Source organism: Sabethes cyaneus, chromosome 2, assembly GCF_943734655.1.
Source record: "Sabethes cyaneus chromosome 2, idSabCyanKW18_F2, whole genome shotgun sequence".
In the NCBI taxonomy this organism is placed as follows: domain Eukaryota; kingdom Metazoa; phylum Arthropoda; class Insecta; order Diptera; family Culicidae; genus Sabethes; species Sabethes cyaneus.
In genome coordinates this window covers 195,987,036-196,005,896 of record NC_071354.1, presented here as the reverse complement: position 1 = coordinate 196,005,896, position 18,861 = coordinate 195,987,036, and the positions used below count along the sequence as shown (strand labels likewise).

Below are 18,861 nucleotides of genomic sequence, written 5' to 3'. Positions count from 1 at the left end.
GCGTATGCAGGAAAGAGAAAGAAAAACCTTGGAAAAACCGCATTGCATACATTTGGGATGACTTGTCGCCACTATATAGTCACTCTAATATCAGGTATAGACCAAATCATCATACCGTCAATTGACAGATACTGGCGCCCTTGTTTACATTTTGGAAAAGTTTCCTTTCCGTTTATAGCGAATGTAGTGTGGTTTAACATTTTACAGGCATAATGGCTTTTAAATTTAGTCCTAATGCTGTTTAAACTCCCCAAGTAACCACAAGCATTAACGCATAACCCCATATTGGCTGTAGCTCGGCATCGCTAATACCAGACAGCGGTATATCAGCAATTCGCATGGTTAAAACTTTTGTATAAACATTGCTAATGCGTTTAAGCATTATCGTAAATTAGCATTATTAAAAACACTATTTGCGTATATAATGTTACAATATGTTGCTTACAAGCTTTAGGACAAATCTTTAAAACGTACCGTAAATGTTAATAAAATGCTTATACCTGACTTCGTTTTTGCTTATTTACGGCCACTGCTCATGCTCTGTTTCACCTAACTGCTGCTGTCTTTTTTCAACCAATTGAATTCTAAAACGAACTACGAACGACGATTTAAGTATGACTGATTACAACCCACTCATCTACAGTAGCTGTGGTTGAGATGTCAAAAGCGCCAGCAAATGAATGATGCAGGGATACACGCACCAAGGTTCGATTCTAATTAAAGGACACATTTGAAATGCGAAATAAAATGTGTTTCATTCATCGTAAATAATGGAACGCATAGCTTGACAAGCTGTATTAGAAACTGCGGATTTGAAAAATAAATATGAAAATATATTCATTTTTGTCTTTTGACATGCCGGGCAAAATGATGTTTTTATATTTTTTCACAAACAAGCTAAAAATAACGATATGTCGATAATGCAGGCTAAACGATGTTTAATACACGCCGTAATGGTGCTTTAGCAATTGCTGTTACAATGCAGCTTTTATTTGACAATAGTGGGGCCCTTTTCCACTTTATTACGGCATTAATTGTACATGTAAGAAAATTATACATTATATTATATGTTTTGTAGTGCACTATAAAGCATTACAATTGAATTGATATCCAGCTTTTTACGCGCTATAATGGTGGCCGCTATAAATTGTGTTCGTGATATGCGAACAATCTTTTTGACAACTCTGCATACATCAAATCTGGCACTCTTCTCTTGCAACATTACCGTGCTCTTTCTTTCGTTTACGCCAAAGAAGGAAAGCAAAAATGTGCGAAATGTAAACAAAACTGTTGCTCTCCTTCTTTTGCGTAAACGAAAGAAAGAGCAACACTGCCGTACAAGAGAAGAGTGCCCAGTTTTGATATCCAGCTTTCCACGAGCGATAATGGCGGATATTGAGCACAAGTGGGCACAATCTTTTGACATTCATTGGAGGAGCGTCGAGTTCGCCCTGACGGAGTTACTACACACAGAAAAATTTCATGGTAAATTCTACCATTTTAGGGGTAAGCTTGACCAGAAAAGTATGGTGGTTTTCAACCGACTGGGAAAACTGGTCTAGACAACATTTTCATGGTTATTTCGACTATAAGCTTGAACAATGGACGCATGGTACGGTTGACCACGCATAGTAGGCATAACTATAATCTGTATACCATAAAATTGTCATCATTACAATGTTTTAGTTATCTTAACCACTTTTTGTATAGTTTTACTGACAAGAAAATAGTCATCTTGGACAAAAAAATAAACGGAACTAGCTGGTTGCAGTGACAATTTTATGGTAAAAATGACCATGTATGGTTGGGACAACTATAATTTAAAACTATACAATTGTCATCATGACAATGGTTTTGTTATCATGACCAGGTTTTGTATGATATTGCTGACAAGAAAATAGTCATCTTAAACACGCAATGAACGGGACGAGTTGGTTGTCGTGACAATTTCGTGGTAAAAATGACGTTATTAACTATTGTTGAAATAACCATGAACGTAGTCATCTCAACTATAAATTTTATAGTTTTTATGATCATTCACGTTATACTTACTCCGAATGAATCAAACGAATCTTTTGCAATAAATGAATGTGGTGCACCTGCAGGTATACTTGCAGAGAAACTTTCAAGTATACTTGCAGATGCACCACATTCAATTATTGCAAAAGATTCATATGATTCTTTCGAAGTAAGCATAATGTGAACGGTAATATATAAATAAATTAGACGGATTTCTCATTATTTCACAATCCAAATAACAAACAATCGGTTATGTCTATACATATATATCGTAGATTACTATAATTTTAACAGGAATTTTACGTACGTTTTTGGTGTGGCTCTGCAGTGTAGGTTTGCTGACTGTGGTTACCTGCATTCCGAGTATAGATTCATCCGCGGCTAAAACCACAATTTGCGATGTTCAGCCTGCAGCAGAGCCGGTCAGATCTGGCATATTTAGCTGGAATATACTGAAGTGAAACCACTGGCTACCTATTAGTTTGAACTGCCTGAACATTAATCGAATGTGGCATAGACTTCACGTTATCCTATTTGGGATGAGAAGCGGTTTTAGACGTGTGCTAAACTAACACATACCAATATTTACCTCAAAGTTGTCGAGCCCGTGTAGCTACTACTCTAAAAATCCTTATCATGATGGCACATCCAATGACGCTCATCGGTTATTGGGACTTCGAATAAATTGGAAACATCTCCCGGGGGCATTATGCAGCAGAATCCTGTACGGATGGGAAAATCGATAATCCTGGAAATAGTTTTCTGGACATATGCCGTATTCTTGACTGCAGACAACACGTCTAACTTAAGCCTATCCATGATGCCAATTAACTTCAGGATAAGATTCTCCACCGTGCACCATGCATTGAAAATATTGTTATTTCAACTGTTATAAACGGCAAGCAAAGGTGATCTCCGTCAAGTGATTTACCAATTGGTTTCTGATCAATTTCATCAGAACAGGTTGGTACATTAGCATTTTATATATGTTCGGTTCTAAGGGAAAGTCTGTCATACGGCAATCTAATCATGCCGGCTGTCTTTCGTTGTCTAATGCAGATAAAGAGTGCAATAGGTCTGAAGCAGGCAACAGTAATTCAACTAGCGGAGCATCCATAAAATCAAACTGCAGGAAATCGTTAATTCCCAGCTGAAATATCATTGTGGTCAAATCGGTACGCTAAATTTTTGGAACCAGCATCGGAAGTGTTTTACGTTCCATTCTAGTTTTTGAGATGAAAACTTTTTGCTCAACAAATCCTGGATTAACCACATAATAAATACCATCGACTGTGAGCGATGTTTTCGTTATGTCCGTTCGTAGTGTGTCAGCAACTTGAATAACAGACGACTGAAATGAACAAAATTGAATAAACATTGAAATACGACAAAAATTAAATACTCACTTCGTTCGTTCGTTGGATATGCCGTAGTTTCGGGGTAGTTTAAAGGCCGGCCGAAATCTTCCGATCAAGTAGGACGTCATAACTGCTGGTAGAAGTAGATTTTACGATTGAAATATTTCAAAGTCTCGGAGTTGCTAATTGTGACTCTGATCGGTTTTAGAAGTCTATTGTGCTCCAGTGTCTGCTGACGGAAATAGTTTGACGATGGTCTAGCTCAGTGGTGGCCACGGTACAAGCATATTGCGGGCTAAATCAGATCTCCCCAATAGATCCGCGGCCCTAAATGACTTCTGACATTAATAAATTCAACCTATAGTGTCCGTCCGCCATCTATCAAACCAGTTCGCGGGCCGCAAAGGCCAAATTCAAGAGCCGCAGTTTGGCCATCACTGGTCTAGCTGGTGTTACATAGGATGTCATTTTGAATTATTCGACTGAAGGTACCGAAAGTGTAATCCTCAATTCCCGACACGAATCAGCCATCGTTGGCAGTTCCAGAACCTGCTTTTTGTTTGTACATGTGGCAGGATGTTCGAACTGGTTTGTCTGATCATCTGGATGCTACGCTTGTTCCGCACCTGCCACTCTACCGGTCAGGAAAAATATGTACTAACTTTTGATTCCTGTCGGTCTACTATATTGTCGCTTTCCTCTGTCGAAACGTATTTACTTCTGTTTTTTTTGCTGAAATATCCAGTAAAACACTGTACCTGGAAAACAACATATTAGCCTCAACCGTTTGAAACAGTCCTAATCGAGTTCATTGCTTGTCCTAAAAAGAGTTATTATGGTGTATTTGAAGATAATAAAAGATGATTTTTCTATTTCTTTACCTAAAGCACAAATGGTGCTTCCTGTAGTCCGTACGGTATGGAGTTATGATGACGGCGATTAAAACTTTGGATTGATTCTTTTTTTTTTACTGGCCTAATAAAATAAAAAGTTTCACTGGCCTGTGGATTCCGATATAAAACATCTGTTGGTGAGCAAACCGTGATCATTGTATTGTATTTACGACGAATCAAGAAGATCTATGACGTGGATCTTGGACCCGGCAACAATACCGTTCGCACAATAGAGGCTAAATGTTGTGATTGCTGGATGGTGTTGGCTCATTCCTAGTTTTTGTAAAGAGCTGCAATCCGGTTATGTTCGATATTTCGGAAGCAAGTAACAGATGCAAATTTTCTTAAAAATATGTTGCGGAAAATATAAAGAAAAAGAAAATATTGTACCCAACAAATATTTTTGTTATATAACAACTTATCAGGCGTTTGCTACTCGGTATTAGCTATACAATGGTTTTAATAAGGTATACTATTAAACAAAAATGTTTGTTGGGTATACAGAAAAATGAATTTTGTCTGTTCTGCATGTGCCTTATAGACTAGGAAACTACTAAACCGATCGGAGTGAAAATTTGTATGCGGTTTTTAGGGCCAGGGAAGGTTCTTATTCTACTAGCTAGTGCTGCTAATGAAAATACGTCTGTGCCGCCCAGTTGTAAAGTTTGTACTTCCCAGTATGTATATTAAATAGCATATCCAAGAATCTATGTTTACTAGATCAACGGATAATAGAGTTTATAAATATTTTACTATACTACACAGGGTGGCTCCCATACAAATAAAACCCAAATTTTACACTCAAAATATTCTGCACATAACTAATGGTAAATTTCCATATGAAATCCCAGATGATTATCATGTGCCGCATATAAGCACAATTCGCCTAGAAATACACATAAGAATTATACGGATATAAAAAGTATGTGCAATTATACACATAAAAAATATACGTATATGAATAGTATGTGCAAAAGTTTCGCGTACCCATAAATTATAACTGTTTGGCATATAAAGTTCATTGACTGGGCACATTGCAAAAATCTATGTGTGGGACACATAGAAACTATACGAAAAGTTTTCTCAGTGTACATATCTCGAGAACCAATCAAGCAAATTGAACCAAATTTTGGATGAGGTGGGGTTTTCCCTTCTCTGGAAGGGGTTGTACTCACACAAATAAAGCGGATATTTTTGCAAAACTCAAAAACTAATTGAACTCGAGAAAAATTCTTCCATAAACATTAGTCAATATCAAGATCACTAAAAACTGCTTATATACACTAGATGATTCAGGGCGAGACGGCCGCAGGTCGCGAGTACTGCCGGCGGAAGCGCTGACCACTACGAGGGGGGGCAGTCCCCAGAGAAAACATCTCTGTCTAGGTTTGTTTTCCTAGGTCTACTGCCCTCTATTACTTTCCTTCAGTTGGGTCCGAACGAGCGACGGCGGGTAAGTGAGGATCGCACCCGCGAAATAGTACTTTTCGCTAAAAGGGTTTTCGCGAAATGGTATTCCGCTAACACTATATTCCGCATTATGGTCAACTGAGAATTGGTTTTCCGCGAAAATTCGGCGAAATGTTATATAATCACGGTGAATATTTAAATACTATTAGCTTTATTTTATCTGCCGTAATAATAATGGTGGGAGCAGCCACGTAGCCAGGGGGGCCTGGCGGCCTTGGTCCATCCCCCAAAATATTTTGGCTCACATTTTTATCGCGGCACTGCAAGAGATCTGTCACAAAGGCGAGAAGGTGTGGAGGATCCGTGGCGGTAAAGCCAAATTTTTCCAGAGCGTTGGAGCGATCGACGAGCTGGGAACGGGCTTCGTAGTATTGGGAAAAATGCAGGATCACGTAATGGACTGGAAAGCGATCAACGAGAGGATGTGTGTGTTGAGGATAAAAGGCCGTTTCTTCAACTACACCATCATAAACGAGCATTGTCCATACGAAGGTAGACCCGACGACGAGGAGGAAGCGTTCTATGTGCAGCTGCAGGCAACGTACGACAGCTGCACACGACAGGACATCAAGATCGTCATCGGCGATATGAACGCCCAGGTCGGCAGGGAAGCAATGTATAGACCGGTGATCGGGTCCCATAGCCTGCACACCGATACGAACGACAACGGCCAGCGATGCATGATCACCAGCGATGGTGATCAGAAGCACTTTCTTTTCCCACAAAGATATCCAAAAAGCCACCTGGAGATCACCTGACCAATGAACTTCGAACCAAATCGACCATATTCACATCGAGGGCCGGTTTTTCTCGAATATCACCAACGTACACTCCCTACGGGGTACGGATACCGACTCGGACAATTACCTAATAGCAGTACACGTGCGCTTAAAGCTAGATGCTTCGACTCTCGAAAACGGGTGGAGTATGATACGCTCGGCCGTCAACGGAGTCGCAACCTCGGCGCTAGGAGTGGAAACCTCGAACGGAACCAAAAAAGTGGTCTCTAGGAAACTCCGGTAATATACGTGGGAAAGGCGAGACCACACGAAGCCAGCTCCCCCTCGATCCAAAGTGTGTTCGGCTACTGGTAGTAAGAAAACTACGGCCTCCATGAGGCCAAACCTCCGGTAATTCCGTCTCTCCTAAATGCCAGTGAGCGGAAAAATCACAAAAATACAGTGCAGATAAACCTTCCACTTGCGAAAGCTGTTTCGGGCGTAATTTTCAGGAGGTTTATCGAACACGGTGTGGACCTGGCCCTGGGGTGACATTGCGATTCTCGTTTCGAGTGATTTTGGTTCGTTTCGACCACGTTAAATGAATGGGCGAAACGAACTAAAATCACTCGAAACGAAAATCGCAATACCACCCCTGATTCGAGAGCCCTGGGTCTACAAAGGAAGAATACAAGGTATTCAAACAAGAACATGTAAGTTCTTCTATGATGACAAATATGATCCTCCGAGAGCTGCTGTCTTGGCCAACGCAAACATTAATTGTTTGCCCATTACAGAGTTCATCAAACGAGACATAGTGGCGATCAGAGTTGAGGTATCAATCGCCAAGGGAAATCCGATATTATCATAGCATCGCCCCATTTTCCTGGAGACGTTCCTAAGGTTGCAACTCAAGAGGTTGCGGCGTTCGTCAAATTCTGCATAGAAGTCAACAAAGACTGTATTATCGGCTGCGATGCCAACGCTATCGCATTTTGTGGGGAAGCACCGACCAGGGGTGTAAAGTTGTCAAAATTTTGCGGACTAAACATCCATGAATGGCGACAATTTGGAACCAGCCAGCGTATCGAAAATAACAGCTAATAATAGTTAAATTATAACTAAAAGGCTACGTTTAACTGCTTTCTAATTAATTTCAGTTGTTTTTAAACGAATCAACCTTTAAGTAGGTCCCAGCACCAAAGGTATTAAAACCAATGAGTGGGACATGGACAATGTATGTGATTTGACAGCCACACCACCTCGCTGGCACCGACATCAACAATCGAGATGAGTGCCTTTTAGAATTTCTCTCGTTAAACAATATCGACATTGCTAATAAAAACAATGAACCTACATTCATGAATGCTATGAGGCAGGAAGTCTTGGACCTGATCTTGTGAGAAGCTAAGAGGCAAAAGGTTTCGAATTTGTGGGTTTTGCTGATGATTTGGTCATCATGGTTCTTTGAAAATTCGACGACGTGATATCGGATAGAATGCAGAGGGCCTTGGTGTAGTAAAGAAGGCCTGGGCATCAATCCCTCTATAACAACAATTGTTTGTGTTGTTTCACTAGGAAGAAGAAACTGAAATTACAATCTCTACACCTTAAGGAAGAAATTAAATGTAGAGTCTCGTCTCAGGAGTAATCCTATACGCTAAACTATCTTGGCACGCACACTTAGATTTAATAATTAGCAAGGCAGACTGCCTTATGGGTATGTTCTAGACTGGTAGGAAAAAAATGGGTCCTCAAACCAAAAATGGTGATGTGGGTCTATACCGCCGTTGTGAGACCTAAGATAGCTTATGCCTCGTAGGTATGGTGGCCAAAAACTAATAAAAGCCACAGCTATTGAAAATTTGAACAAACTTCAACGATTATCATGCATGGCCGTAACTGGAGCAATGAAAAGCACACTTTCAAAGGTTCTAGAAGCTATCCTCCACTTACTACCCCTGAACCAACATGTTCAGTTAGAGGCTAAGAAAAGTGTCCTAACACTTAAACGATTGAAGACAATACTCGACGGAGATAAAACCGGTCACTTGAGTATCCTGAATCTTCTACCTGTTTGTCGGTCCAGCTGCGGAAATGAATAGTGATTGGATGGAAGCTAGAACCAACTATGTCATCCCATACACATTAAACGAACCCTCATGTTCGGTATGAATTGGGGAGGGACCTAGCCTCCACAGTGGTTCAATCAAGTTTTATACCGACAGGTCAAAAATGGAAGTCAAAATGGGTGCTGGAGTGTACGGTCCCAGAACAAGAATATCTGTAGCTATGGGAGACAAGCCCACAGTCGTCCAGGCAGCGATAACAGCTATAATAGATATAGGGTCAGGTGAAGCAAGACGGGTCACCTAAGGAAAGTACCCGATGCGTTTTTCTACGAATTCAATTTTAAGCAGCTTATCATTTATTTAGATAAATCACTAATAATATAAATCCAAAAATAACCAAAATAAATAAAACGAAACAAAATAAAAGTTATATCAGACAAAAAGTGAAATGTCGGAAAACTACCCTTTTGCCGCATTAACTGTTTTGTGGATAAAATATATGCCGGGCCAGCTAAAAACTTATTTAATAACAACAATAAATAAACTCAAAAATATAGATATATGGACAAACATAGAGTGCCACACAAGTCTTTTTCAGTCTAACCCATCTTGCCCCTATTGAGCTGGTAGAACAAAATACATGTTTATTTAAAACTTTGTAGTATATAACAAACTAGCTGACCCGACAAACTTCCCCCATTGCTTAGCCTGATAAAATAAAGCGGATAGCATTTAGATATTCGCCATCATTGCAAACCATTTAGCCGAATACCATTTTGCGGAACACCAATTCTCGGTTGACTATAACGCGGAATATAGAGTTTCGCAAAATACTATTTCGCGAAAAACCTTACGCGGGATGTACCATTTCACGGAAAATCTTTTCGTAGAAAGTACCATTTCGCAGGGGTGACCCAACTGAAGGAAAGTAATAGAGGTCAGTAGATCTAGGAAAATAAATAAACCTAGATAGAGGTAATCTCTACGGGGGGCTGCCCCTCACAGTGGCCGGCGCTTCCGACTGCAGGTCGCCGGCAACACTCGCGGCGTGTGGCCGTCGCACGCTGAATTATCTAATGTTACTATTGATAGTTTTTGGTGGTTAATCAATAACAAGATTAATGTTTTATGAAAGAATCTAAAATTGCTCGAATTCGATTAGTTTTTGAGTTACGCAAAAATTTCTGTTTTATTTGTATGAGAGTCCTTATCCCCCTACCACAGGGGTGAGGGGTCTCAAACCATCATTAAAAGAATGCTGGCTCCAAAACCCCCCCACATGCCAAATTTGGTTCCATTTGCTTGATTACTTCTCGAGTTATAAGGAAATTTGTATTTCATTTGCATGGGAGCCCCCCCCTCCTAAAAACCGAGAGGTGTCCAATTTCATCATAGAAAAAATTCATGCCTCCAAAAACACCCACATGCCAAATATGGTTCCATTTGATTAACTAGTTCTCGAGTTATAAGGAAATTTGTATTTCATTTGTATAGGAGCCCCCTCTCCTGAAGCGGGGAAAGGTTTCAATTCATCATAGAAAACATTCTTGTCTCCAAAAACACCCATATGTCATATTTTGTTCCACTTGCTTGATTAGTTCACGAGTTACGAGGAAATTTGTGTTTCATTGGTATGGGAGCGGCACTAAAAGCCTTTAAAGTTTTTAAGTGCTCCTCAAAAATTGTCTGGGATTGCAATTGCTTCTTACGGCAACTAAGCCAAGTGAACTCGGTAAAATTGTACTAGGTTCCTGGTCATTGCGCTATAGAGTGGAATGAACTTGCAGACGAACCAGCCAGATGTGGATCTAACCCTCCATTCACGGTTCCAAATCCATTTCGCTGCATCCCTGACTGTGTGCTGACACAACGGGAGAGCCGAACAGGCATGGCCAATTGGATGACCGTACAATCCCTCAAACAATCAAAAAAATTATAACGCCGTGTATTAGGGTTACTCAAAAGTTGACATCAAGAAATCTCAGCACGCTTACCGGTCTTGTGACAGGACATTGTGCGAGTAAATACCATCTTCGGAATCTCGGTTTCGTACAAGATAACATTTGTCGCTTGTGTAATGCCGAGCGTGATACCTCGGAACACTTGCTCTGCAATTGTGGAGCACTAATAGGACGTAGAGTGCAGTATCCCAAAAATGGTCTACCAGAGCCAAGGGAGATCTGCTTTGCGTCGCCGATCAAGGTAACAACGTTCAAAAACCAAGTCATCCCTGATTGGTACCTGTCTCGCTCCAGCTACGAGCCTATTACTTACTTAACAAGTGATAGGTAAGCTTGAAGCGTACAGTAAAAGAAATAAACGGGGCATAGCACAATAGTTCAAAATAATGGACGCAATGGTAAGAGTACTCAACAGAAGAGGGAGTTTCATAACGCAATTCTTGACAGTTATTCAAGATCAGTGTTATCGCTCAGAAGTACGAAAAATCGAGCAGATATAGTATAATAGGGACATGGCAATCGTTCGCATTATTCCAATTTTTCTCGGTGACGGTAATTGCGGCTTTTAAAAGTAGAGAGTGTTGGTTATTGGGTTATTAGGTTAGGTTACATGCTATACATGAAACTAAAACTGGCGGTTGCTGAAGGACTCAACAAACCACCTACTCATGGAAGAGAAATTAATGTATCTAAAGCAATTGCTCAGATTGAGTAATTTTTATAAAAGAGTATTTGAAATCAAAGCATATTAATAGCTAATACAATAAAAACATTAAATGCATACCTGTCTGCAAGATTCTTGTGTTTCGCAACTTTTGATGCAATTTGCAATCTATGTTCAGTAATGATTCTCTGCTCAATCGCTTGCGATAGTGCTTTTCCACTCGCGCCTCCACATATTGCGATCTCTCTAAGGCCTAACTCAAGAGCATGTTTGTCGCTTAAGGATTACTCGATCTGTATAAAACATTTCAATTAAATTATGACTGTTAAATTTTCAACCGTTAATCACCAGGTCATTGACTAATTCACAAGGGTATATTTTACGCTCAAGGATTGCAATTGGCAATCGTAAAGCCATAGCTTAGCCAGTACATTTCCTAAAAAAGTTATTTATCACAATTTGCTCCTAGTAGTTTGCGTCTCATGTGTAGTAATCCAAATATACCTGACGAATATTAAAGAAAAGATAATACCAATAATTCATACAATCAAAAAATATCGAATACTACCTATAGATGATGGTCTGCATGCAGATAGAATATATAAATTGCCTTTATTACAGTTCCAAATATACGTTTCCAACAGTCTATCCCGCAGCTCCCTCGCCGCAGTCAAGTTAAATGGAAATATTTGGACATCATTTCGCGTTTTATCCAAAAACACTTCACGGACACGTCTAAACCACCGATTGAACTGTTTAGAGCGGAAGTCCAGCACCATCCGCAATTAAAAAAATAAAACAGACAAGCTATAAATAACACCGATTACACCATAACAGTTTAGCAGTTTGTTTTTGTTAGTACACTACACAGTAAAATAATTCAACCTGTTTTCACGTACACAGAAAATAATTTAATACAATTTGTCACTTAAAGATTAGATTTTTTTTATTATTTGTTTTGCACTAACAAACTGTTCATAATATCAAAAAAATTTTAATAAAAACAAAAAAACTCACAACTAAGCACATCACTCGTGACTCAAATTTTTCGTAATGGCGGTGCGGTTTCAAATGACAGAAAGAAAAAGGGCAAAATAAACATAAAATTGTCATCAAGAAACGCGTTTCCATAGTCGGTTGAAAAGCACTAAACTTATACTGTTACGATAACCCATAAAAATGTTAAAACTACCATGATATTCTTACAGTTAGTAAGTTACCAATTTTATGGTCCTATTGACAATTCAATATTGTTATATCAAGCTGCAAAAATATTGTCATTAGAAGTATGAGAGAAAAGTCAATTTAACCACGGAAATAGTCAGCGATTTGCTTGTTGTCATAGTAGTTTTAACCACGAAACTTCTCAAGTTGACAATAATCATGGTAAGCGCTACAATATTGCAATATAGTTAAGATGACCATGCATACATGTTTCGCATTACCATGGTTTTTTTCTCAGTGTATGGATACATTCATGATTGTTTGTTGTTCGAATGTAAAAATGTAAACATTGTTCAATTTTGCAGATCAGCTAAAGAGGAACATGATTGAACGGACAACAAGTTTTATGGATTGTGGCTTTCCAGTTTTCGCAAATTTCAAGGAGAATGTCCAAATACGCAACGGAAAGTTTCTTATCAAGTTGAGACGCTGTTCGAGAGCAAACGTGACAACGGCTCGACCAACATGAAGTTAATGTTTGCGTTAATGTGTAATGTTTCGAATGTTTAATTCGCACGATTGCCTGCAGCAAATTATGGCCGCAAACCACTATAAAAGTTTGAATCCGTTTAGTTATGTTCCACTTGAGCTGATCTGCAAAATTAAACAATGTTTACATTTTTACACTCGAACAATAAACAATCATGAATGTATCCATAGTAACTCCGTCAGGGCGAACTCGACGCTTCTCCAATGAATGTCAAAAGATTGTGCCCACTTGTGCTCAATATCCGCCATTATCGCTCGTGGAAAGCTGGATATGCAGAGTTGTCAAAAAGATTGTACGCATATTACGAACCCAATTTATAGCGTCCTCCATTATAGTGCGTAAAAAGCTGGATAAAGCTTTATGGTTACTTGGGTCGTTTTAAACCACCCCATCGGCAGGCAACCATGTTTTCGCCGCCAACATCTCGTGTGTGCGAAAATGAGATAGCATGTCAGCACTGCGTTTCACTCAACTGCCAGCAGTCTGATTTGGGCCCGCTGTCAAATTTTGAGCCCCGGACATGCTGTCGCTGACGTTTACTGCAGCTCGATATAGAGATGTCAATGGGGTGTCTTAAACAACAAACTTGCCGTTTAAACAGCTGAAACTTTTTTGGACTCTGCGGTCTGTTTTTAAACAAGGGCGCCAGTATCTACCAGATGACGTCACCTTGATTTGGTCTATTCTTTTAAGATGTCGACTGCTTTTTCAAAAGGGCCTAACCAAAAACGGTGCTAATCCATTAAATATTTTATATTGGAAAAATGGTTTATTTGATCGAAATAGTGTCTTCAGCAAAGTTGTAGATAATAAAATTGCCTTTCTAAAAAAATATGTGCACTGCACAAAAATTTTTTTGTTCAAAAACAATGAAAATAAAACTAGAAAGTTAAATATCTAAACAAGTGCATTTTTTTTAATTTAATTTTTTACACGTTAAAGGTAGCAATATACACTACTTTTTCTGAAAGTTTCATTGCTGGCGAATGAAGGGCAAATAAGTTATAATATTTTGAAAATTTCATGTTTTTTTTATTTTTACCAAAAATAATTTTTTACAGTGTACCGTGGACCCTCGTTCGTTTGACCATTTTCCCCGTTCTTTCGCCAAGACCGAAAGTCTGAACACTTTTTAATTTGAACCCCGTTGGTTTGCACGACGTGCAAATTAAAAATGGTTCAAATGTCATTCTCAATATGATATCATTTGCTTATGCAGACAATGCATAAACACGATTTGTTTGTACTAATCTAGCAGGCTTAATCTGTTTCACTTTGCGTTTTCTCAACGATTATGATAGAAATCCGGTCGGATAATGAAATATTCGCTGCTTGCAACTGCCAATTGATTCAAACCACCAAAACAATAACAAAGAGTAGGGCAGCCAGTTCACACAAGCTCCAGTATATTTAGGGTTACCAGTTGTTCAAATTAAAAACTAACCCCGTTAGTTTGCATGAGGAATCGTTCAAACGAACGGGAGTCCACTGTATAACTTTTTCTAAAAGATGAGAATTATAGTACTTATTATGGTTATTTTAATATACATATTTTCCTCACAGTAAAATGTGGCAGCTGTGGCAGCAGCTGACGTTCGTCAACGCGAATAAATCTCGCGTAACTTTTCAAAAGGACCTAAGCAATAATGAGAGATTCTCTTTAGACCACTTCTCTTTCGATTGCCACGGCGATGCAAATGCACTTTAAAACATCAGCCGTGTATAAATCGGTTGCTAGTGTCAGTAGCCTAGCTAATCGCCAAGAAAGCTATTGTTGAAATGCATTTATGTCACCGTAGGAAGAGAGGGGAACCAAAGAGAGTCTCTTAATGTTACTTAGGTTCTTTTGAAAAGTTACGCGTGAAATAAACCTAGATAGAGGTGATCTCTACGGGGGGCTGCCCTCCCCCGCAGTGGGCGGCGCTTCCGACGGTAGGTCGCCGGCAACAATCGCGGCCTGTGTCCGTCTAGCCCTGAATCATCTAATGTTACTATTGACAGTTTCTGGTGGTCTTGTTATTGACTAATGTTTTATGAAAGAGTCTAAAATTTCTTGAGTTCGATTAGTTTTTGAGTTACGCAAAAATTGCTGTTTTATTTGTATGAGAGCCCTTATCCCCCTACCACAGGGGTGAGGGGTCTCAAATCATCATTAAAAAAATTCCTGCCTCCAAAACCCCCACATGTCAAATTTGGTTCCATTTGCTTGATTAGTTCTCGAGTTATGAGGAAATTTGTATTTCATTTGTATGGGAGCCCCCCCCCCCTCCTAAAAAGGGAGAGGGGACCTAATTCATCACAGAAAAAATTCATGCCTCCAAAAACACCCAATTTTGCTCCATTTGCTCGATTATAATCTACTATAACTACTATAACTACTATACTATACTATAACTATAGTTCTCGAGTTATGCAGAAATTTTGTGTTTCATTTGTATAGGATCCCCCCCTCTTAGTGCGGGGAGGGATCTCTTACCATCATAAGAACCTTTCCAGGGAATACAAACAATCTAATCTACTACCATACAAATCTATACCTATAAAAATGGATTTCTGTCTGCCCTATGTTCCACGTGTCTAATAGAACCGATTTTGAACCGATTCGGTTTATTTTGGGTTCTTATTGTTATTGAAACAATAGGAAATTGTCTTCTATAGTAATCACAACCTTTTTCGTTCAATAACTACTCAAGCTGTTCGTGTACGGTGTACGTGTTTGACCATTTATGAAGGTGACAAGAGCACACTATAGTTACTAATATATTGTAACTATACAGCACACAAAAGACAGCAGAGCGAAAAAAGCGAAAACGACAAAAAAAAATCAAGAAAAGCGAACCGGTTCGAAACGTCAAGTCTGTCAGTGCCATGGGTTCTGTTGATTCTGTTCGATTTCTGCCTGGAATCCGAAATTTTCGTAAACGGTATGGTCCTCGTTTCAGTGTACCATTTTTAATCAGAGAGAGATCCCGAATTTAATTTTCCGAACCAGGCAACACTGAACATTGCACTTTGATTGACAGCAAGAGTTAAGAGCATAAAAGAGAGATTTGACGGGCTTTTCACCCTTTTCACACTTATACAAAAATCAATTGGGAGTTGTCAAAATATAAAAGAAAATAAGAGTAAAAATTCTTCTCTCTCTTTTCCTCACACAAACCCTATAGCGAAAGAAAGATCTCCGTTCGCCGTGTGTAAAGAGCAAATCGAAAACTCTAAAAAAGCTAAAAATCAGTCTGCGGGTGGAGTTTGATATCGGTTGTTCGTGTAATTTTTCGTCGCTTTCGCGTATTGCGCCAACACTAAAGGTGACGTCGTCGTGCAAATTGCGACGACCCTTTTTCTGTAGGAACATTTAACTATTTTAGAGTTTCTGTTCAAGTGGAATTTATGGTGACTCATGAATAAAGTGTGTTTTTGATTGATTTTGAAGTCTACAACGTAGAGGAGAAAATATTTATAACTTTGATTGTTTGGAAGTTGGAGTGAGAGCGATGGAAGCTTAATCGGAAGAAACCTAGCCGAATATTTTGACTGAGTTTTTCTTAGTGATTCGATCGAAGAAGGCGTTGTCGCATTTATAAAATCGCTAACGTATGCAGTAGATTGCTGGTTAAGTAAGAGGCAATACCTACCGGATAGACGTTCGTATTCCGGATATAGTGGTAACTAACGCCATAGTGCAAAACCAGAAAGTGAATTCATAAGTGGAAAATTTATCTTATTTCTAAAACGGCTGAGGCAAACGTCCCTTAAAGTGGGATAGAGCTAATAGGTATCGTGCTTTTCTATCGTTCTCCGAAATTTGTAATACACAAACATTGACATTGACATTTTTGTTATCTTAAGCAGCCTATCCCGTTTCTTCTTCTAAGATTGTTTTGTTTTGTATCTCGCTCTCTCACTCTTCGTGTGTGTGTGCTCATTTTACCGAAAAAGCAGACAAACTATACAACGAAAATCATCTAAAAGTGTTTCGCTCTTGCATGTGTGGTGTACGGTTTTAAAGTAATGTGGTGTTTTTCATGCGTCTCTGCTCCAACTAATTCAGGTATAGTTTCTACTTTCCATCCCGCTTTGGCGTTGATAGTCTATTTATGCGTCTGTCATTGTTTATTTCTTGAGCTATAAACTTTTTACTACAGCACTTGTGCTTGGATTTGGACTATTTTCCCTAAATACTATCTTTTTTCATTAGTTCTACATACTAATCAATACATGCAATTTAGGTTACTAACCAAGTTTATAAAGTGATTTGTCCAAAATTATCACAGGTTGTGGGCCAACTAGTTACTGAATTTTGTTAAATTTTTCATAGGGGCTAAGTTTAAAGACTTACGAACAACCAAAATATTTGAAAAAGTTTTTCCGGAGAAACAAAAATTTTGCAGCAATACGCTTTTTTTTTGTATATTTCGGGTTGGCATACTGTGTGATCGCCTTACTTCCCAGGAACAGATGGCAGTTACTCAGTTAGATACACATTCTAGCTACTGGAATTTCGGTTATTTCTATTTATAAAAAAACCGATAATTTCCTCGTTCCAATAAGACGAAATTACTTTTTGTCGCTTGAACCTAGACTAATATGATGTCCTGAAAGTAAACAGATTTGGGGAAGTGCGCAACAATAGCTAGAGATGTCTGTTAATCGTTCGATTAATTTAACTAATCGAATGAACAATATTCAAATATTTCCAGCAAGAGTAGTTGAAATAATTAAATAGTTCAAGGGAAATAATATGAATTATTCAGTTATAAATCAAGATTCCCGTGAACCGCTCAATTATATTCGATTAATCGAAAAGAGACAAAAATATTCGAATATTTTTCAATCGAATACTGCTAGCACAAATAGTCGAATTAAGCGCCGTCTTTTTGCAACCACATATCGGTCGAATCCAGCAGTGCTTGTAGGCCGGCTCGTACTGCACCAAAAAGGGCATTTGCAGAGCCAGATCTCTGTAAAATTGTCTGTGATCGAGTAATAATCTCAAACATAATAGACCATTTTATATGACAAGCGACAAGGTAACGTGCTGCCCAGATAACACAAAATCGTATTAGAAAGTTCACATTAAATCGTTTTCATGTCCATTTCACATTGAAATTGTATAATGGTTAGAGTATGTCAAATCGAAGTGAACAATAAGTTGTTTTGCAGTCGTGCGTGTCTTCATATACAATTCTAGACTGTGAATTATAAAGCAGTATAAACGATTGCAATATTTGATTATATCTTAATCATATATTCAGGAGTATTTAGTTGCGTGTTATAAAAACTACGCAAAATAGAATTACAAATAATTGTCGAAATTTTCGCACGTATATTGCCTCCACTTTGGTACATATATGCTCTTATATGGCGTGAAATATAACTTTTTCGTTCAGATATGATTTCGTATATCTCAGTTGCAATCGAGATATTCAAACCAAATGGTTTACTGGGTGATATTGATATTGCGCTTTCCCGTGCTGGAATTTTGACAATCCGCAGATGACCCCACGGGAGAGAACAGCGACGAATCAATAATTCATGGTCCTCATCAACACTGGCGGTTACGACAGCAATATTCTTCGTACGCATCTTGCGAAGATGGGTATCGTCCGAATAGGGCGACAGAGAAATTGTTTAATCTTCCCCACTGCTGCATCTTCCCCTAACTTACTCTACGATTTATTTTAATGTTAGTGTTCTTCGTTTCATAAAACAACTAGGGAATTTCAACCTCGTTTGAATGCAAATTTTGAAACGGTTAAATAAAAGTGTTTTCATGCGAAATTTTTGCGTGAAATTTGATATGCAAATTCTTGATTCCGAAATCTATTTGCAGTAATCTGTAATAGTCATCAGAAGGTTATTAGAAATTGAAATTGAACATTTTAAAGTGGCTAAAATTTGTACTTCCTCCGAATTTACTTCGGAAAAGTGTTCAACCATCGAAGGTACTCTCCTCTGTTCCCACGCTTCGCCTTGCCCCCTCATCTGCTC

The 18,861-nt window shown here is 38.8% G+C and overlaps 1 protein-coding gene across 2 annotated transcripts in view; it reads left to right on the top strand.

Moving 5' to 3' along the window:
• The first annotated feature begins 16,102 nt into the window (after positions 1-16,102).
• Positions 16,103-18,861, top strand: part of LOC128738956 (ras-like GTP-binding protein Rho1) — a 40,648-nt gene continuing 37,889 nt past the window's right edge. Inside the window, exon 1 of one of the 2 annotated variants that reach the window (XM_053834458.1) lies at positions 16,103-16,645. Coding sequence is in view for 1 of the 2 variants with exons in the window: in XM_053834456.1 (XP_053690431.1) it covers positions 16,882-16,921 (40 nt within the window). In the remaining variant the exon portion in view is untranslated. The other variant, XM_053834456.1, reaches the window with a different exon arrangement.